Source organism: Pelophylax lessonae (genome assembly GCF_965119305.1).
Source record: "Pelophylax lessonae genome assembly, chromosome: 1".
In the NCBI taxonomy this organism is placed as follows: Eukaryota; Metazoa; Chordata; class Amphibia; order Anura; family Ranidae; genus Pelophylax; species Pelophylax lessonae.
Window position 1 is genome coordinate 870,114,598 of NC_138768.1, and position 23,139 is coordinate 870,137,736.

Sequence of the window (23,139 nt, forward strand, 5' to 3'; positions counted from 1 at the left end):
TAGTCTTCATTTCATAATTTAATCAGAAAGTTGTTGACCTATCATTTTTTTTTTTTTTTGTTTGTCTTAGCTGAGGAAAGCACCGAAGAAATCCACACAAATACATATAATAATACAATATATACGGCTTTGTTGTCACCTGACCATCACACCTACCTATAGGGACAAATGTAGGTAGACTAACCGTTGCTCCTCCCAGGTCACACTCAGGTATCTCCAGTGAAGGGTCCTGTTAATACTACAGTCAGGTCCATAAATATTGGGACATCAACACATTTCTAATCTTTTTGGCTCGATACACCACCACAATGGATTTGAAATGAAACAAACAAAATGTGCTTTAACTGCAGACTTTCAGCTTTAATTTGAGGGTATTTACATCCAAATCAGGTGAAAGGTGTAGGAATTACAACAGTTTGTAGATGTGCCTCCCACTTTTTAAGGGACCAAAAGTAATGGGACAGATTAACAATCATAAATCAAACTTTCACTTTTTAATACTTGGTTGCAAATCCTTTGCAGTCAATTAAAGTCTGGAACGCATAGACATCACCAGACGCTGGGTTTCATCCCTGGTGATGCTCTGCCAGGCCTCTACTGCAACTGTCTTCAGTTCCTGCTTGTTCTTGGGGCATTTTCCCTTCAGTTTTGTCTTCAGCAAGTGAAATGCATGCTCAATCGGATTCAGGTCAGGTGATTGACTTGGCCATTGCATAACATTCTACTTCTTTCCCTTAAAAAAACTCTTTGGTTGCTTTCGCAGTATGCTTCGGGTCATTGTCCATCTTCACTGTGAAGCACCGTCCAATGAGTTCTGAAGCATTTGGCTGAATATGAGCAGATAATATTGCCCGAAACACTTCAGAATTCATCCTGCTGCTTTTGTCAACAGTCACATCATCAATAAATACAAGAGAACCAGTTCCATTGGCAGCCATACATGCCCACGCCATGACATTACCACCGCCATGCTTCACTGATGAGGTGGTATGCTTTGGATCATGAGCAGTTCCTTTCCTTCTCCATACTCTTCTCTTCCCATCACTCTGGTACAAGTTGATCTTGGTCTCATCTGTCCATAGGATGTTGTTCCAGAACTGTGAAGGCTTTTTTAGATGTTGTTTGGCAAACTCTATTCTGGCCTTCCTGTTTTTGAGGCTCACCAATGGTTTACATCTTGTGGTGAACCCTCTGTATTCACTCTGGTGAAGTCTTCTCTTGATTGTTGACTTTGACACACATACACCTACCTCCTGGAGAGTGTTCTTGATCTGGCACACATACATCTATCTCCTGGAGAGTGTTCTTGATCTGGCCAACTGTTGTGAAGGGTGTTTTCTTCACTAAGGAAAGAATTCTTCGGTCATCCACCACAGTTGTTTTCCGTGGTCTTTCGGGTCTTTTGGTGTTGCTGAGCTCATTGGTGCGTTCTTTCTTTTTAAGGATGTTCCAAACAGTTGACTTGGCCACACCTAATGTTTTTGCTATCTCTCTGATGGGTTTGTTTTGTTTTTTTCAGCCTAATGATGGCTTGCTTCACTGATAGTGACAGCTCTTTGGATCTCATATTGACAGTTGACAGCAATAGATTTCAAATGCAAATAGCACACTTGAAATGAACTCAGGACCTTTTATCTGCTCCTTGTAAATGGGATAATGAGGGAATAACACAAACCTGGCCATGGAACAGTTGAGCAGCCAATTGTTCTATTACTTTTGGTCCCTTAAAAAGTGGGAGGCACATATACAAACTGTTGTAATTCCTACACCGTTCACCTGATTTGGATGTAAATACCCTCAAATTAAAGCTGAAAGTCTGCAGTTAAAGCACATTTTGTTTGTTTCATTTCAAATCCATTGTGGTGGTGTATAGAGCCAAAAAGATTCAAATTGTGTTGATGTCCCAATATTTATGGACCTGACTGTACATCATACAAATACATTGTAGACAATTTTGCTCTTCCAACCTTGTGGTAACAATTTGGTGAAGACCCTTTTCTGTTCCAGCCTGACTGTACCCCTGTGTACAAAGCCAGCTCCATAAAGACATGGTTGGACCAGTTTGGTGTAAAGGAACTCGAGCCGTCTTCACAAAGCCCTGATCTCAACCCTACACAACACTTTTGCTCCCCAAAGTCATTGTTTGGCCATTTTGGCATCAAGGAATTCAAATGGCCGACACAGAGCTCAACTCAATCCTACTGAACACCTTTGCTCCATAAAGACATGGTTTGACCAGTTTGCAGTGGAGGACCTCAAGTGACCTACACAGAGTCCTGACCTCAACACTACTGAACATCTTTGGGATGAATCAGAATGCCAATAGTGAGAAAGGTATTTTTTTTTACTAGCACCCAATGTGGGATCCAATGTATGAACCAGGTCTAGCATTAGAACCTGACCTCACAAATGGGCACAAACTCCCACAAACACACTCCAAAATCTTCTGGAAAGTCTTCCCAGAAGAGTGGAGGTGGTTGTAGCTGCAAAGGAATGGGGGAAAAACCATATTAATGGCCATGGTTTTGGAATGGGATGCCCAACAAGCTCATATAGGTGTAATGGTCAGGTTTCCACAGACTTTAGACCATACAATATATAACCCTTGGGGGGACTGAACTCATGATCTGAGAAGGAAGGACGCTGCACTCTTAACAACCTGTGTGTAAGTTTAAGTGAAGATCGGCCTCAGCCTAGGCTCTTCTCAGGCCACACCCCTGACAAATTTATGTCATATGTGCAAAAAATAAGTTGCGCTACACTTGAAATCAAAAAGTGATTGTGACAAAAATCATGATATGAACAAACACCAAAACTAGTGATATTTAAAAAAAATAATAGTCCAAAAGTGATATAGTAGGAGTCCATGGAATGTTCAGATCCAAGTTGAAACGTGCAGAATTAAAGTGCCACCACCTTCAAAACGTGTCCACCAACATACAGATGACCTGCTTTCCAGAAAGAAGAGACCACAAGGGTCAACAACGCTGGTAGTATGCTTATGTTACACTGATAGCAATGGCACAAAACGGACATCTCCTTAATGTTTCTCAAAGCAATGGACAGCTTGTGACCAGGTATTCCCCAAAAGATATAATAGGAGATACGCCATAGTGTAGTAATGTATGAGAGTTTATTGATAAAAAAGGATTAATCACAATTACAAGACAGAAATGATCTGGAATCATAAATAGGAAAGATATGCCGGACAGCTAATAATACAGCACCCATCCTTCCAGAATCACCAACACGCAGTGACGTCAGCACGCCGCGGAGCTGACGCATTTCGTCATGAATGACGTCCTCCTAGGGCATCCATATTTAACCCTACCCACGGGGATTGGTCACAGAGGTCACTTAGATTGCAATCTGGGCTTAAATGAGCACCACAGACACAAACACCCACTACATAATGGAGTACCAGAGAGGATTGTTTGGTGCTTGGAGGGGCACTCAAAATCATTAGATGGGGTGCGTCATGACCTTGGTCCTGCAAATTCACAAAGGTAATCATTAAGCCGCAATGCTGACTTTGGCTTTCAAAGCTATCAAAGCTTCAGGTCCATGTATAAGGAACTTTGCATAGCTACATCATAAAATACAACCATAAGCTGCAAACACCCTTGTGTCAGCAGAGATGTGCGGGTCATGTGGAGATGCTTCCAGCCATGTAGAGCGAACACCATACCCACGTACTGTCGCAATGCGTGCAATGTTTGTGCAGGATTATACTTATGAGGGATTCTGTAATTGTCCTGCGGTTTATATTACTCCTGTGTATATTTGCTAGAGAAATGCACAGGCAGCCGAAAATTAAATTCCCTCAAATGCCATTAAAATGGAAAAAGCCAAACATCTGCCATGTCTTTCCTTTCCTTCAAATAGCTTTATTGTAACATCAATAAGTTCACAGTATCAAGTCTAAGCGCACTGCCCTCCGTCAGACCCTGCTCCTTCTCACCCCAATCGGGTTTATTAATGGAGATCATTGTGGGATAGAAATAAATGAGAGCAGAGACTCTACAATTCCGCCGGTGCCTCTCCGCACATAATCAATAATAAACACTTGTCTTTTCTCAAAGAAGTTTACATGACGGCCTTCCCCGGAGGCTGCGGCGCCCTGCAGTGTAACGCTTATTAGGTTTATCATTTACTGCCGCTTACAGTTTAAATTCTACAATAGAGAAGACAGCAACCCAGAGAAGAGACAGAACTGCTTGTTAAAGCTGAACTCCGGCAGATTTAAAGGCACAAAATATTGCAGCTCTGTATTTATTACAGCAGACCTCCACAGCAAACACACGGTCTGCTTTGATGCTCCTGGAGGGCGTGGGTGACAGTAAAGGGGAGCAGGGGGCAGGAGTAATCACAGCACACCTAGTGTACCACGACCAATGGTGCTTGTGGCCAAATTGCACAGTAGGTTTTGGGGGCCGGGGGACGGAGGGGGTGTAGGGAGTAAAGGGGTATAGTTTAAAAAAAACCTAGGGCACTCTTTGTCTGTGATGAGAGCATAACAGACAAAGAGCAGAGCTGAGGATTACGTAATACAAAGAGTGCAGAGGTCAGGAGCACATAACACACAGAGTGTCGGGTCAGGTGTTAGTAATAAATAAAGTGCAGGGGCCAGGAGTAAGTAATGCACAGAGGGCTCCTGAAGTAAGTAACATACAGAGAGCAGGGGTCAGGAGTAAGTAAGTACCACACACAGTGAACGGGTCAGCAGTAAGTAACACACAAAGTGCAGGGGTAAGGAGTAAGTAACAAACGGTAAAAGGGTTAGGAGTAAGTAACACACATAATGCAGGGGTCGGGAGTAAGTAACATACACACACACACACACACACACACACACACACACACACAGTGAAGGGGTCAGGAGTAACACACACAATGCAGAGGTCAGGAGTAAGTAACACACAGTGAAGGGGTCAGGAGTAACACACACAATGCAGGGGTCAGAAGTAACATACACACACACACACACACAGTGAAGGGGTCAGGAATAACACACACAATGCAGAGGTCAGGAGTAAGTAACAATCAGTGAAGGGGTCAGGAGTAACACACACAATGCAGGGATCAGGAATAAGTAACACACACAATGCAGGGATCAGGAATAAGTAACACACACAGTGAAGGGGTCAGGAGTAAGTATCACACAGTGAAGGGGTCAGGAGTCAGTAACACACACAATGCAGGGATCAGGAGTGAGTAACACACACAGTGCAGGGGTCAGATGGAAGTAATGAATAGAGTACATGGGCCAGGAGTAAGGAATGTACAGAGTGCAAGGGCACCTGGACTAAATAACACACACAATTCAGGGGTCAGTGGTAGGTAACACACACAGTGAAGGGGTCAAGAGTAAATAAGACACAGAGTGAAGGGGTCAGGAGTAAATAAGACACATAGTGAAGGGGTCAGGAGTAAATAACACACAGAGAGCAGGGTCAGAGGTAAGTAATGAATAGAGTACAGGGGCCAGGAGTAAGAAATGTAGAGAGTGCAGGGGCACCTGGAGTAAATAACACACATAATTCAGGAGTCAGTGGTAGGTAACACACACAGTGCAGGGGTCAGGAGTAAGTAACACACAGTGAAGGACCAGGAGAAAGTAACACACACAGTGCAGGGGTCATGAGTAAGTAACACAGTAAAGGGGTCAGGAGTAAGTAACACACACAGTGCAGGGGTCATGAGTAAGTAACACAGTGAAGGGGTCACAACTAAGTAACACACAGTGATGGGGTCACGGGTAACACACAGTGACACAGTGAAGAGGTCACGAGTAAGTAACACAGAGTGGAGGGGTCAGGAGTGCATAATGCATTGAGTGTAGAGGTCAGGAGTATGTAACACATACATACAGGGGCCAGGAGTAAGGAATGTACAGAGTGCAGAGGTGAGGAGTAAGCAATTCAAATAGTGTAGTGCTCAGGAGCATGTAATATACAGAGTTAAGAGGGGAGCCTGGAGAAGGTAAAGCACAAAATGCAGGGGTCAGGAGTAAGTTACACACAGAGTGCAGGTAAACGTAAGCCATTAGTGGTGTCAGGGGAACACAGATGAAAGAGCAGGCAAACTGCCAGATTAGCCAAATCCATTACATATAGTCATCATCACTAGGTAAAGGGCCCACTCTATATTTGAGGCTGCTCTGAAAAAGCATGGCCTGCAATGCAAATGTTAGTGCCCCAGCAATGTAGTGATATAACACTGGTCCCCCAGAAAGTGTTGGGCCAACTTGGGCCCTTGGTGTCTGCCCCGACACTGACACTGTTCACCATCCTGCACCAACTGTGTCTATAGCTATGCTAGGGGAGATTATGAGTGCTCTTTGATCCTTCAGTGATAGATTTCGCTTTTTAATGTTCATTGTAAGTTCCATGAGTATCATTAACACAGTATTGATTGTAATAAATATGTATATATATTTGTTCATGTATTCCCATGTGTATTTCTCATTTTCCAGTAACAATACTCAACTGCAACTCCTGAAGAAGCCGACAGAGCGAAACGTGTTGAGACGAGGCATCCTCCCCCTTTTGTACCCTTGTGATATGTGATACTATTCTATACTGATATGGTATACATATATATATGTATACAGTGGATGGCCTCTGTCTTTGGGGGTTGCAATATCCTAATATGGGTTATGAGATGAGATTTTTTTTTTTATGTTTTTGGGGGAAGAATACCCGAAAAATTATTTTAATTAATTTATATTAAAGATATTCTTTTTATAGAATGTATGTGTATTGGTAAATCATTCAGAAAAAAGGCTTCAACACCTCTAAAATCATGTTTTTCTTGTACCAAATGTTTCTGCATCCCATATTAAATCACCACGGAATGGAGCATTTTACTTTTTTATCCAAGACAATCCCGTATTGTACGGGACGCAGGGCCATCTTTAATATTGATTGGACCCTGGGCAAACATTTTCTTTGGCCCTCCCGAATCCAAGTATCAACTGTTTGCGGGCAATGAGGGCTCAAAGGGCAGCTGCTTTGGGCCCCACAACAATCACTGGGCCCCGGGCAGCTGCCCCTTTTGCCCTGCGTTAAAGACAGCCCTGGCGGGACGGGTGGCAAACCCTATTTGTAAGGGTTACTGATTTGCAGCAGAAAAAATAAATTAGGTATCCTGCCCTGCCAGACAATGCTGCCCTGTGTGGCAGAGCTGTGTAAATGTCAGAAATAGATGGACAGATAGTCCTTCAGCAGCTTACATACAGATTATGTATCACATCTGTGTATTTAGCGGTTTGCTTGGTGTTTAGCTTTAAAAATCCATAAGAACTAAACATAAGCTTCTAATGCACATTGTGAGAAGCTCACAGTGTGCAGTGAAATCAATGAGCAATATCAGTCCAGGAGAGGAGTTGGTACAGCTGTGCCAGATTGAAGGGAAGGCTGGAGTTCCGCTTTAAGTTTGTGCCCAGAGTTGTTCTTTAATGAACAATGAACACTACAATGGGAATGCGGAATATGGAATGAATACAGAGCGACAAGTGGCATGAAATGAATCCGCCACTACCTGCTGGAACATCAGCTTCCAATCCTCCGAATTAATGAACTTAACACAGACAATTACCCATGTGTGATCAAACACGACACGCTACATCTCTCCTCTGTCCCGTCACTAATGACCCGTGTGTCACCTTATACTCTGTGACATCATCACACCCGACTAGAATAGCAAGCAGCCAGACAAGGGGGGCTATGAAGGGGGTGTGATGATGTCATATTATGAGAGGGGAATATAAAACAGATGTGACATCAGGAAACCGTATAAAACAGAATTAGTACGGCTCTGGCTGCTAATGCGATTCCTGGCAAACCATCCGTTGTAATTAAAGAGGATTAACTCTCCAGAGACCAGCTGAGTAGAGCTGGAGAGACAGCATGGCATGCTGACTTGCATCTCTGTAGCTTTATTGCCACACTGAGTGTTGGCATGAAAGTTTTCAACACATGATGTTTTGGCACCCGTAAACAGCGTGTGAGCAGATTTTAGTATTTAACACTTACTGCTCATACAATGCTACTGCACAGCCTTAATCATAAAAGAAAACCTAAATAATGAACTTACCCTAACCCTGAACTACAGCCGGACCCCCAACCCTGTCTTACAAAGCTCAACCCAACCACTAACCCTAAAACTCATCCTGACTCAACCACTAACCCTAAAACTCATCCTTACCCCGAACCACTAACCCTAAAACGTATCCTGACCCCCAACCCTGTCTTACAAACCTCAACCCAACCACTAACCCTAAAACTCATCCTGACCCCCAACCCTGTCTTACAAAGCTCAACCCAACCACTAACCCTAAAACTCATCCTTACCCCCAACCACTAACCCTAAAACGTATCCTGACCCCCAACCCTGTCTTACAAACCTCAACCCAACCACTAACCCTAAAACTCATCCTGACTCCAACCACTAACCCTAAAACTCATCCTGACCCCCAACCACTAACCCTAAAACTCATCCTGACCCCCAACCCTGTCTTACAAACCTCAACCCAATCACTAACCCTAAAACTCATCCTGACCCCCAACCACTAACCCTAAAACTCATCCTGACCCCCAACCACTAACCCTAAAACTCATCCTGACCCCCAATCATTAACCCTAAAACTCCTCCTGACTCCAACCACTAACCCTAAAACTCATCCTGACTACAACCACTAACCCTAAAACTCATCATGACCCCCAACCACTAACCCTAAAACTCCAAATGACCCCAAGTACTAACCCTAAAACTCATCCTGACACCCAACCACTAACCCTAAACCTCATCCTGACTCCAAACCACTAACCCTAAAACTCATCCTGACCCCCAATCACTAACCCTAAAACTCATCATGACCCCAAACCACTAACCCTAAAACTCATCATGACCCCCAACCACTAACCCTAAAACTCATCTTGACTCCAACCACTAACCCTAAAACTCATCATGACCCCCAACCGCTAACCCTAAAACTCATCCTAGCTCCAAACCACTAACCCTAAAACTCATCCTGACTCCAAACCACTAACCCTAAAACTCATCCTGACCCCAAACCACTAACCCTAAAACTCATCCTGACTCCAAACCACTAACCCTAAAACTCATCCTGAAACCAAACCACTAACCCTAAAACTCATCCTGACTCCAAACCACTAACCCTAAAACTCATCCTGACCCCCAATCACTAACCCTAAAACTCATCATGACCCCAAACCACTAACCCTAAAACTCATCATGACCCCAAACCACTAACCCTAAAACTCATCCTGACTCCAACCACTAATCCTAAAACTCATCATGACCCCCAACCGCTAACCCTAAAACTCATCCTAACTCCAAACCACTAACCCTAAAACTCATCCTGACTCCAAACCACTAACCCTAAAACTCATCCTGACTCCAAACCACTAACCCTAAAACTCATCCTTACCCCCAACCACTAACCCTAAAACTCATCCTGACCCCCAACCACTAACCCTAAAACTCATCCTGACTCCAAACCACTAACCCTAAAACTCATCCTGAAACCAAACCACTAACTCTAAAACTCATCATGACCCCCAACCACTAACCCTAAAACTCATCCTAACTCCAACCACTAACCCTAAAACTCATCCTTACCCCCAACCACTAACCCTAAAACTCATCCTGATCCCAACCACTAACCCTAAAACTCATCCTGACCCCCAACCACTAACCCTAAAACTCATCCTGACTCCAAACCACTAACCCTAAAACTCATCCTGAAACCAAACCACTAACCCTAAAACTCATCATGACCCCCAACCACTAACCCTAAAACTCATCCTAACTCCAAACCACTAACCCTAAAACTCATCCTGACTCTAAACCACTAACCCTAAAACTCATCCTGACTCCAATCACTAACCCCAAAACTCATCCTGACCCCAACCACTAACCCTAAAACTCATCCTGACCCCAACCACTAACCCTAAAACTCATCCTGACCCCCAACCACTAACCCTAAAACTCATCCTGACCCCAACCACTAACCCTAAAACTCATCCTGACCCCAACCACTAACCCTAAAACTCATCCTGACCCCAAACCACTAACCCTAAAACTCATCCTGATCCCAACCACTAACCCTAAAACTCATCCTGACTCCAATCACTAACCCTAAAACTCATTCTGATTCCCAACCACTAACCTTAAACTTTACCCTGTCCCTTAACCCAACCACTAACCCTAAAACTCATCCTGACTCCCAACCACCAACCCTTAAAGTCATTCTGACCCCCAACTACTAAATCTAAACCTTACCCTGCCCCGCAACTCTCTACCCAACCACTAACCCTAAAACTCATCCTGACCCCTAATCACTAACCCTAAAACTCATTCTGACCTAGGGATGGAGGTGCGTCACTGGGTGCATCAGGCCATATTTTATTATTGTATTGTATATTAGGTGGAATATACCTCTTGCTGCACCCATTGGACCATGTATTTTTTGCATTTTTATACTTCGATACTTTGTGCCATTATGGCTATATTGTTAACTGATGTGAACTTCCCAACCAATTATCACGTGCTCTTTTTCCTGGAGCCGCAATTGGGGTCTCTGTCCTAGGAGCTGCAATGCATCTTCATCCTTCACAGTCCCGACCGCGCATCCTGCGCGAGTGGCGCCTGCAAAAGTGTCACGTGGGGGACCCAGTGTAGGACACCGGCACCCTCGCCATGATGTCATCACACTGGTCTGAGAGGCCATGTAACACCATGATGTGGTTGGTTGTGCTCTCAGTGGCGTCCTCTCCACATGGTGGCAGCCATTGCTAGGGATGCTTCTCTCTTCCCAGGTCAGCCGCACCCATCTGACGTTGGGTGGGAGCCACAGGGGCTTGTTATATGTACAAATAGGAGAGTCCAGCGTTGCACTTGCCTTCAGTGGGTCCACGGTGATCGTGATGATACATGCAATCTCTTGCCAGAGCATTGCTTCACTATGGTAGGTCACTTTCATCCACTACTTCCGTCTTTGAGACCGTTGACTTAGTTGCCATTTATCCCGCTTTTTTTTTTTTTTCTTTATTCCTTACCACATCCACTTAGAGTCTATTTTAATTTTCACTCTCTTCAACTCTCCCTGACCCTTACATAGTATGATATATTCAATGCACCTAGGCAGTCATGTTTATCTCACTGTGATTGCACATCAGTCAATATAGTACTTTGTTGCTACATATTCCCACTTAGGTAGGTCACCTTGATTCACTACCTTTTCCTCAGAGGCCTCTGGGCCCTGGGAGTTATTTGTTTTGTTTTGCTTTTCCCTTTAATTTTAGTTGCACATCATTGATCCTTTTTCACAATTTTTGCTTTATTGCCCACTTTTAGCAATTACTCTGAGCATCAGATATACATTTTTTTTTAATTCAGGCTCACTCCTAGTGTTAATACCCCTACATATTGTACTTTTATATTGTAGTATTATACTCCTTGGATTGATTGTTGATCTTACATTCATACACACTTTAGAAGTTAGTTTGATACATAGATATGTCTCCTATAGACATCACCATGGATGCCACACTATGTTTGTTTGTGCTTGTGTAAGGCCCTGTTTGTCCTGTTGGGCACTCGTGCATCCCAGGCCCACAGCTCCCGGGAAAGACATTTCCAGTGGCAGCCAATGGAACATGAGTATGCAATGTCTTTTCCAACAGATTTGTAAGTATGGGCCCCTTTGCATATTGCATTAGTACAACATTCTCTACTATCTTTATTACATACCACAAACTGTTTTATTTCATAGACTATGTATTGCATCAACCCATGAGGAAGTGGTTGTTCACAAAACGCGCCGGGCTACCAGGATACATTTTTATACCTACAATGGATTGGGATTGTTCTATGGAATATCGTACCCGACTATGACTATATAATATACTATGTATGTGTAGCACCCTCCAAGGTAGGTGCTAGGTAAATTATAGTGGGGCCTTGCCTGCTTAACAGCAGGGCCATATTGTTCAGCTAGGCTGGCATGTGCTCCAAGGTGTGTCTGTTGTCCCCCCACTGTATCCCAATGAGGGCTCTCACTGGGCAATGGAGGAAACCTGGCCAATAGCACACCAGGGCTTGCATCCATCCTAGAAGGGCAGATTCTGCCGCACAGCATTCTGGGAGGGGGTATAAGTCTGTGCGGCACGCATGTCAGATTGTCTTTGGCGGGAAGCAGAGTCCCAGGACGACAGCTGTGGTCCCTAAAACTCATATTGACCCCCAACCACTAACCCTAAAGCTCATCCTGACCCCAATTACTAACAACAAAACTCATCCTGACCCCAACCACTATCCCTAAAACTCATCCTGACCCGACCACTAACCCTAAAACTCATCCTGACCCCACCACTACCCACTAAAACTCATCCTGACCCCACCACTAACCCTAAAACTCATCCTGACCCCCAACCACTAACCCTAAACCTTACCCTGTTCCACAACCCTCAACTCAATCAAAAACCCTAAAGCTTACACCTTGTGCCACAACCCTCAACCTAACCACCAAACCTTAATCTTACCCTGTCCCATAACCCTCAACCCAACCACCAATCCTAAACCTTACCCTGTCCCACAACCCTCAATCCAACCACCAACCCTAAACCTTGCCCTGTCCCATAACCCTCAACCCAACTACCAAACCTTAATCTTACCCTGTCCCATAACCCTCAACCCAACCACCAATCCTAAACGTTACCCTGTCCCACAACCCTCAACACAACCACCAAACCTTAACCTTACCCTGTCCCACAACCCTCAATCCAACCACCAACCTTAAACCTTACCCTGTCCCACAACCCTCAGCCCAACCACCAACACTAAATCTCTTCCCAACCCCCAACCACTAATCCTAAGGCTAAATGTCATCACTCTACCTAATTCCTCTTATCTATAACTTCCAACATAACTGTAAACCTAACCTAACCCCTGACCTTAACCCCTAATTCATGATCTTAACCCTCAAACAATCCACACATTTCAACCCCAAACCATGATTTCAAAAACCTATAGCTTAGCTCCTAAGACTCTTGCCTCAAAATGATGTGCAGCTTGGCTTTATTCCCTCCCCCCAACCCTCAAACTCTCGAAGGAGCTCCAGTCTCCCTGAAAAAAAATACAAATACTGTAGCTATTGACTTTTAATATAAGGACACTTACCTGTCCAGGGATTCAGCGATGACTTCCAGTGCAGGCGCAGGGCATCTGAGGTAAGGGAAGCCGGAAGTGAAGCCTTTCAGCTAAATAGACAGTTTACTACTGTGCATGCGCGAGTCGTGCTGCACTTTGTGAATGGTCCTGTGTGAGTCTGAACTTCCTCGTAGAACGATGCGGCAATCTGACCAGGAAGTGGGAGTGGGTACCTGTCAAAACCAGGTATCCGCTCCCCCCCCAAAAACTGCCAAATGTGGCAGTGAAGGGGGGAGGGTGCAAACAAGTGGAGCTCCTGGGTGGAGCTCTGCTTTACCCGAACCCTTCATCCCATTCGATAATTGTATAGCATTAATACATGCACTGGTGGTCAAAACATGAATTCCCTTTTTTGACATGAAATTATTTATATTCATTTATATAAAAATATGTTTAGATGAAGTTTCCATTGAAAGGGAGATTTCTACTAAAAAACAGGTCTTTACCCAATCATATCTTGAGTTTGTCACAATTTTGCTACAAGTTAAAGCAGACGCCCCCATTGCACACACAAAACTGACCTTGGCTTTAGGTCAAGGCTGAAGAACACAACATATGTAGGTTATGAATATAACAGGACATGTACTCCAGCCTATGAAATATCTCTGTTTCTGGTGAAGTACGGCATGCCTGTGACAAGGCGACAATATGTACGGACTCCCTGTGGTGCCTGATTACCTTATAATCCTAATGTATACAAGGTGTTCTAATGACAGGTTCACTTTAATTACTACCTGATGTCCCATGATCATCATATGCAGCCAGACCAGGGCAGACCATTATTGTCATGCTGGAATAAAACATGTGTCACGGTCAAGCTGGGAAGCGAGTCAATGCCACCTTGTGATGAAAGTCACTCCGGACCGTATTTTTGGGCATCATCAGCTACGGGACTGCCACTCTGATAAATGCGAGTGGACATTTTAGACTAAGATGTCTCTGGATGATCGTATAAACCATTTCTCTAAATGATCACGCCGCCATGATGAATGCTCTGTGTCAGACCTCCATTAACCAGTCATTATTTACCACCAGGCTGACCTCACATCGACACAATAAAAGACAACAAAATACCAGCAGAACCAATAAATGATTAGAGGATGGTAAGCGGCTGCGAGAAATGATGATAGAAGAGCAACATTTACTGGAAAGGAAGGTAGGAATGAAAGGAAACCCATTATATGTAATGTGTGTATTCATACACTATATTACCAAAAGTATTGGGACGCCTGCCTTTACACGCTCATTAACTTTAATGGCATCCCAGTCTTAGTCCGTAGGGTTCAATATTGAGTTGGTCCACCCTTTGCAGCCATAACAGCTTCAACTCTTCTGGGAAGGCTGTCCACAAGGTTTAGGAGTGTGTCTATGGGATGTATGACCATTCTTCCAGAAGCGCATTTGTGAGGTCAGGCACCGATATTGGATGAGAAGGCCTGGCTCACAGTCTGCACTTTAATTCATCCCAAAGGTGTTCTATCGGGTTGAGGCCAGTCAAGTTCCTCCACCCCAAACTCACTCATCCATGTCTTTATAGACCTTGCTTTGTGCACTTGTCCAAATAATTTGGTGGAAGGGGGGGGGGGGGGGTGATTATGGTGTGCGGTTGTTTTTCAGGGGTTGGGCTTGGCCCTTTAGTTCCAGTAAAGGGAACTCTAAAGGCGTCAACATACCAAGACATTTTGGACAATTTCATGCTCCCAGCTTTGTAGGAACAGTTTTGGGATGGCCCCTTCCTGTTCCAACATGACTGTGCACCAGTGCACAAATCAAGGTCCATAAAGGCATGGATGAGCGAGTTTGGGGTAGAGGAACTTGACTGGACTGAGTGCTGACCTCAACCCTTCTCATCCAACATCAGTGCCTGACCTCACAGGTGAGCTTCTGGAAAAATGGTTAAACATTCCCATGGACACACTCCTAAACCTTGTTGGCAGCCTTCCCAGAAGAGTTGAAGCTGTTATAGCTGCAAAGGGTGGGTCAACTCAATATTGAACCCTACGGACTAAGACTGGGAAGCCATTAATGTGCGTGTAAAGGCAGGCGTACCAATACTTTTGAAAATATAGTGTATATACTGTGTATGTGTGTGTATATATATATATATATATATATATATAGTATCTAACAGAAGTGAGTACACCCCTCACATTTTTGTAAATATTTTATTCTAACTTTTCATGTGACAACACTGAAGAAATGACACTTTGCTACAATGTAAAGTAGTGAGTGTACAGCTTGTATAACAGTGTAACTTTGCTGTCCCCTCAAAATAACTCAACACACAGCCATTAATGTCTAAACTGCTGGCAACAAAAGTGAGTACAGTACACCCCAAAGTGAAAATGTCCAAATTGGGCCCAATTAGCCATTTTCCCTCCCCGGTGTCATGTGACTCGTTAGTGTTACAAGGTCTCAGGTGTGAATGGGGAGCAGGTGTATTAAATTTGGTGTTATCACTCTCACTCTCTCATACTGGTCACTGGAAGTTCAACATGGCACCTCATGGCAAAGACTTTGAGGAGCTGAAAAAAAGAATTGTTGCTCTACATAAAGATGGCCTAGGCTATAAGAAGTTTGCCAAGACCCTGAAATGGAGCTGCAGCACGGTGGCCAAGACCATACAGCGGTGACCAAAGAAGTTGAGTGCACATGCTCAGCATCATATCTAAAGGTTGTCTTTGGGAAATAGACGTATGAGTGCTGCCAGCATTGCTGCAGAGGTTGAAGGGGTGGGGGGGTCAGCCTGTCAGTGCTCAGACCATACGCCACACACTGCATCAAGTTGGTCTGCATGACTGTCGTCCCAGAAGGAAGCCTCTTCTGAAGATGATTCACAAGAAAGCCTGCAAACAGTTTGCTGAAGACAAGCAGACTAAGGACATGGATTACTGGAACCATGTCCTGTGGTCTGATGAGACCAAGATAAACTTATTTGGTTCAGATGGTGTCAAACGTGTGTGGGAGCAACCAGGTGAGGCGTACAAAGACAAGTGTGTCTTGCCTACAGTCAAGCATGGTGGTGGGAGTGTCATGGTCTGAGGCTGCATGAGTGCTGCCGGAACTGGGGAGCTACAGTTCATTGATGGAACCATGAATGCCAACATGTACTGTGACATAGTGAAGCAGAGCATGATCCCCTCCCTTCAGAGACTGGGCCGCAGGGCAGTATTCCAACATGATAATGACCCCAAATACACTTCCAAGACAACCACTGCCTTGCTAAAGAAGCTGAGGGTAAAGGTGATGGACTGGCCAAGCATGTCTCCAGACCTAAACCCTATTGAGCATCTGTGGGAAATTCTCAAACGGAAGGTGGAGGAGCGCAAGATCTCTAACATCCACCAGCTCCATGATGTCATCATGGCTGAGTGGAAGAGGACTCCAGTGGCAACCTGTGAAGCTCTGGTGAACTCCATGCCCAAGAGGGTTAAGGCAGTGCTGGAAAATAATGGTGGCCACACAAAATATTGACACTTTGGGCCCAATTTGGATATTTCCACTTAGAGGTGTACTCACTTTTGTTGCCAGCGGTTTAGACATTAATGGCTGTGTGTTGAGTTATTTTGAGGGGACAGCAAATTTACACTGTTATACAAGCTGTACACTCACTACTTTACATTGTAGCAAAGTGTCATTTCTTCAGTGTTGTCACATGAAAAGATAGAATAAAATACTGTATAGTCACACTAAACGTCCCTTATAATCCTGACATGAACCTTCCTATTTCTTTATAAATCCCACACTAAAGCCATCTTTTAACCCTAACATTAACCCTTCCTGTCATCTTAACACTACTCCCTTCTCCATAATCCTCACTATGACTCTCCTTGCAACCCTAACAATAACTCTCTTTGTAAACCTAACCCTAACCCGAACTCTGCCTGTAACCCTAAAATAATCCTTCATGTAACTGTAACAATTACCCCATTGATGGTATAAAACTAACCCTTAGTTTAACACTAATTCTGCCTGCACCCCAAAGATTAGCCCTCCCTGTAACCCCAATGCTGACCTTGCTTGCTGCACTAACACCAACCCTCCCTGTAACTCCGGAAACCAACCCTCCCTGCAGTTCTAAAATAAAACCTTAATAACAATCCCACTAACTCTTCGTAAACCATAACACTAATTCTCCTTTTAAACCCAATACAAACCCTCCCTGTAAACATCTGATCTTCCCTGTAACCCTAACATTAACCTTCCCCATAACATTAATCCTCTCTGTAACCCCTAACACTGACCCACCCTGTAATCCTCTTATAACCCCAACCATAGCTCTCCTTGTAGCCCAAACACTAAATTTGGTATTTTGAGTTTGCTATATGTGGTCTACAGCAAACAGTCTACTGTCTCTTAACAGCGAATTCTCTCAGGACTTTTGCATGCCCGCATTCTCCACCATATCCAAGATTATTGTCCATTGGAGAAGACAGGAGGAATGAATTTATTAGAGAAGACAGGAGGAAAGGATTTTAACAGACCACAAGCTAATTTCAGTTTAAAGCCATGTTTTTTAACCTTTTTTCAGTCAAGGAATGATGTAAAGTTCTGCACAGACTTGAGGCACCCCATTCTAAAATGTAAAAACTAAACTAATAGTTGTACACTTTGTACACTGGTACTGACCAGTATTGCAGAGATTCTATTATCCCTCATTCTGTTAACGTGTTCCAGTGATGACAGAGAGAGGCAAATAAAGATGTGCCTATCATCCTCCTTATTAACCAATGACATCATCGGTTGTTAGGATGCAAGCAGCTGGCCCACACAGTGCCTATATATAATGCTGAACAATGAAAACCTGGGGCTTTGCACAACAACAAGGCAGGCTAAATCTACTCGCCAGCTTGTTAACAATTTTGTGGACCATTTGGGGCAAATTTTAGGCATTTTGCCTAGGCGTTAGTGATGAGCTTCGCGTTCTAATCAAACCTAAGTTCGACTCGAACGCTGCCTGTTCGCCAGTTTGCCGAATGGCGAACAAATGGGCTTCTTTGCGGGAACTTCAAGTCCCCGCAACCATAATTAATTTAATAGGTTTTATTTAATATCCACAAGTAATATTAATCATCCGCTGGCCAGGGAATTGAACCCACAGCCTCTCATTAGCACCTACACCACCAAGCCAGCTATTTAACCTAAGACTCTCTCTGCCTAACTAACTTCTATCTGAGTTTGACAGTTCTTTTATAGGGCTCTGACGTCACCAGCGCCCCATAATCCACTGCTCAGGTGCAGTGAATAAATTACTGATGTAATGTCAGAAGGGGCGGGGACAATTAATAGGTTTTAATAAAAATCCATAATTAAATCATACCTGGGGATCCAATACCTCCACTCCTTATGTACTGCCCCCCCGGCGATCCTTCACCTTTCTGTTCCCCCTCTATCTACCCCTCTCCCCTTTTATTCTTGTCCCCTCTTGTTACCCCTTCTCCCAGTCCCCCCCCCCCCGCCCTACTTCCTTCCTTCTGCATACATATGTTGTAGCACCTACATCGTCTGAGTTTGGTTCTACCGTGTCATTTTAACTACAGTTTACTGGTTACCTGTTCGACTTATTCCCTCATTCTGGCTGACTGTAGCCCATGTTTCTCCTGTTTGGTTGATACCCGTGAGGTTCCTTTCATCCCCCTGCCTCTTCCAACACGGTACGGTAGACTTGGGTACTGTTCCCTTTTAGTATAACAATTGGTTGGTTTTGCCTCCCCACTTAGGCACAGTGTGCTCCCTATATGGGGTGCCGATGGGTTGGCGATGCCAATCACTACTCTCTCGTGACCACCCATTTTACCGCCCCTTGTCTACTAACGCTTAAGATTTGCTGTAGTTACAGTTATTGGTCATGCTCGGTTACCGAGCTTTGTTTACACTACTTCGCATTATTCTGTATGTCAAACGTTGTTACTCACTTGCATTATTCAATAAAATACTTGAAACAGAAAATCCATAATTAATATTAATCACCCGCTGGCCAGGGAATTAAACCCACAGCCTCTCATTTGCAAGCCCGTTATTCTACCAGCTACGCCACCAAGCCAGCTGATTAACCCAAGACTCTCTCTGCCTAACTAACTTCTATCTGAGTTTGACAGCTCTTTTATAGGGCTCTGACATCACCAGCGCCCCACAATCCATTGCTCAGGTGCAGTGAATAAATTACTGACATCTGGTGCGAATCGAACAGGGGTGTGTTCGACTACTAGGCATCCCTGAAGAACTCAGAAGGTATCCTGGTTGAAAAGGGCTGTATTTGTCCACTTTCATTCTTCAGCAGTAAAGTTTAACATTAAATCCTTACATCATGGGGTATGGTAAAAAACAACGTAATAATTCTGCTTTTTTGGCCAACAGTTACCAGCTGGTCACTCACACGGGTAAACAGGTGAGTGAGGTTTGTTCTGTTGCTGCCTCCAAACACAATACTAGTCTAACTCTGTCCCTACATATTGAGCTGCTCATCCTTTATCAGGGCCATACCAGGAGCAAAACCATAGGAAATGACAAAGGACTAGATCATTATCGAATGATAGAATGATTATTAAAAAAAATAATGATGTCTTACCTTTGGCATTTTGCGCAGGTTTGGTGACAGCTTCAGACAACTGACATGTCCGCGGTCATCTCCGACAATAATTACGGGATAGACGGGGTTGAACTCAATGTGAGTCAGTTTTGTCTTCTTCTTGGCCACAATAGCCTGCTGACAGATGGCTTCGTACTTATTGATGGACAGATCAAACACATGGACCTGCAAAGACAAGACAGCAAATCAGCCAAATCTATGCTGGCCAACTTCATAATATAATTGACACTTGAAGAACACGCCATGTCTGCTGCTCTGAATGAACTAGATGTAAGACTATGATGGGCTTATTCACAGTGTATGCCAAGCATGGAAACGTGGGCCTAAATGGAAGGCTGACCAGGGAATACATTATATATACACTCACCGGCCACTTTATTATTAGGTACACCTTGCTAGTACAGGCAGGATGGATCCATGCTTTCATATTGTTTACCCCAAATTCTGACCCTCCCATCTGAATGTCACAGCTGAAATCCAGACCCATCAGACCAGACAACATTTTTCCAATCTTCTATTGTCCCAAGTTTGGTTTTTAGCAAAAGTTATATTTTTTTACTTTTTGCTATAAAACATATCCAATAAAAAAAAAAATCATTATACATTTTGGCCAAAATTTTGGCTACATGTCTTTGGTAACAAAAGAAATCCTTTGGTGGTATTTTATCACCACTACATTTTTTATTTTTTTGGTATATAAACAAAAAAGTCCGAACATGTAAAAATTTTTTATATTTTTACTTTTTGCCATAAAACATATGCAATAAAAAAAAAAGAAATTCATTTTTATTACATTTTCGGACATTTTTGTTTATATAGCAAAAAATAAAAAGTGCAGTGGTGATCAAATACCACCAAAAGATTTTTTTTTTTTTTTTACCAAAGACATGTAGCAGAATACATATTAGCCAAAATGTATAAGACCTTTTTTTTTTTTTTTTTTTAATGGATATGTTTATAGCTGAAAGTAAAAAAAATGTTTTCAAAATTTTCGGTCTTTTTTCTTTATATCAGATGAAAACGCAGGATTTCAAAGCTGTGTTCAATGAGAATGAGGGCTGACCGAGCAATCACCAGTTAAAGTAGCACTGTGCTGAATAGCAAAAAAAAAAAGTCCTGGTCATGAAGGGGGGGTAAAACCTTCTGGAGCTGAAGTGGATATTTAGTCTCTATGTTGTACGGATGAGGAGAGTTGGGAAGGTTTGAGTAGTTTAGCAAATAACACTGGGCAGGGCTGACACCACACAAATGGTGACATTATTGGTCCAGGAGCCGAATGAGTTCTGGCAGATTTTTTTCCAGTACTTGCAGAGTCTATAAAGGGATAAAACACAGGGGGATGGGCAGAGATGTACTGCATATGTTTTTTTTTTATGCCCTGACATACACGGTAATTGGAATAATCAGAGAGATAGTAATAGTGATTGCCCCAAGCCGCTTTATAAATGAACAAAGCTCTGCTGATTGGTCCATCCCATGGAAAAATGTCACCAAATCAGATTTCCCACCAATATAACTGTAAGGTGTAAGTAATAGACAGCTTCCCCATGCCCCCTCCCCCCATACACCGTGACAGGACTCCTCCACCCGCCTTCTCCCAAAATGTTACCCCACCCCAACCCCAGACACTGTGCCCCGCCTCTTCCCTTCCCAGACCGCACGCAGCGGTCAGAAAGGACACAGCGCCAGTAGCACGCAGCGGTGCGCAGGCTATTCCCTGGGCCCAGCCAGGCGTATTTTTAGAAGAACAGAAACATATGGTTGAGTGGATTTTGTGCAGAGCTCCGGGGAAAGCGTGGAGATGATCACATATGACACTCATCAGCCCAGACACAGCGAAAACTCTGCATTATTAATATTTAACATCATCCTTCCCAGCTCAGCCCTGCCTATGCCAGATAATAACCCCTCCACTGCTGGACAGCCGGGACTAGCTTCATGGGTCCTATAAAGTCCTGGAGTCTGCAGAATATTTAGGAAGCAGACTATTGGACTGTGGTAACATGGTTACCATCATTACGCCAGACTGTACCAACCTTCTTACCACAGAGGAACCCCAAAAATAATCTTCAGGTCTCAGGAAACCCTTTGTAAATCCAATTAATCTGGGGTCAATGGAAAAAACGTTCCTTACATTGGTGGTCAGTGAGAAGAATGTTCCTTACATTGGTGGTCAGTGAGAAGAACGTTCCTTACATTGGTGGTCAGTGGGAAGAATGTTCCTTACATTGGTGGTCAGTGGGAAGAATGCTCCTTACATTGGTGGTCAGTGGGAAGAATGTCCCTTACATTGGTGGTCAGTGGGAAGAATGCTCCTTACATTGGTGGTCAGTGGGAAGAATACTCCTCACATTGGTGGTCAGTGGGAGGAATGCTTCTTACATTGGTGGTCAGTGGGAAGAATGGTCCTTAAATTTGTGACCAGTGAGAAGAATGTTCCTTAAATTGGGGGTCAGTGGGAAGAATGTCCCTTAAACTGGTGGTCAGTGGGAAGAATGCTCCTTACATTAGTGATCAGTGTGAAGAATGGTCCTTACATTGGTGGACAGTAAAAAAAAAAGAATGTCCCTTACATTGGTGGTCAGTGGGAGGAATTCCCCTTACATTGGTGGTCAGTGTGAAGAATGTTCCTTACATTAGTGGTCAGTGTGAAGAATGGTTCGTACATTGGTGGTCAATGGGGTTAATTCTCCTTACTTTCCTGGTCAGTGGGAAGAATGCCCCTTACATTGGTGGTCAGTGGGAAGAATGCTCCTTACATTGGAGATCAGTGGGAAGAATGTCCCTTACATTGGTGATCAGTGGAAAAAATGCTCCTTACATTGGTGGTCAGTAGGAAGAATGTTCCATACATTGGTGATCAGTGGGAAGAATGCTCCTTACATTGATGGTCAGTAGGAAGAATGATCCATACATTGGTGGTCAGTAGGAAGAATGCTCCTTACATTGATGGTCAGTAGGAAGAATGTTCCATACATTGGTGATCAGTGGGAAGAATGTTACATACATTGGTGGTCAGTGGGAAGAATGCTCCTTATATTGGTGGTCAGTGGGAAGAACGCTCCTTACATCGGTGATCAGTGTGAAGAATGCTCCTTACATTGGTGGTCAATAGGAAGAACGCTCCTTACATTGGTGATCAGTGGGAAGAATGCTCCTTACATTGGTGGTCAATGGGAAAAATGCCCTTATATTGGTGGTCAATGGGAAGAATGCCCTTACATTGGTGGTCAATGGGAAGAATGCCCTTACATTGGTGGTCAGTGGGGTTAATTCTCCTTACTTTCCTGGTCAGGGGGAAGAATGTCCATTGA

The 23,139-nt window shown here is 43.7% G+C and overlaps 1 protein-coding gene across 1 annotated transcript in view; it reads right to left on the reverse strand.

The window, feature by feature from the left end:
* Positions 1 to 23,139, reverse strand: part of DNAI1 (dynein axonemal intermediate chain 1) — a 259,805-nt gene that overhangs the window by 51,423 nt on the left and 185,243 nt on the right. Inside the window, exon 20 of the mRNA XM_082243034.1 lies at positions 19,805 to 19,990. Coding sequence (XP_082099160.1) covers positions 19,805 to 19,990 — 186 coding nt within the window. The remainder of the gene's footprint in view (positions 1 to 19,804; positions 19,991 to 23,139) is intronic.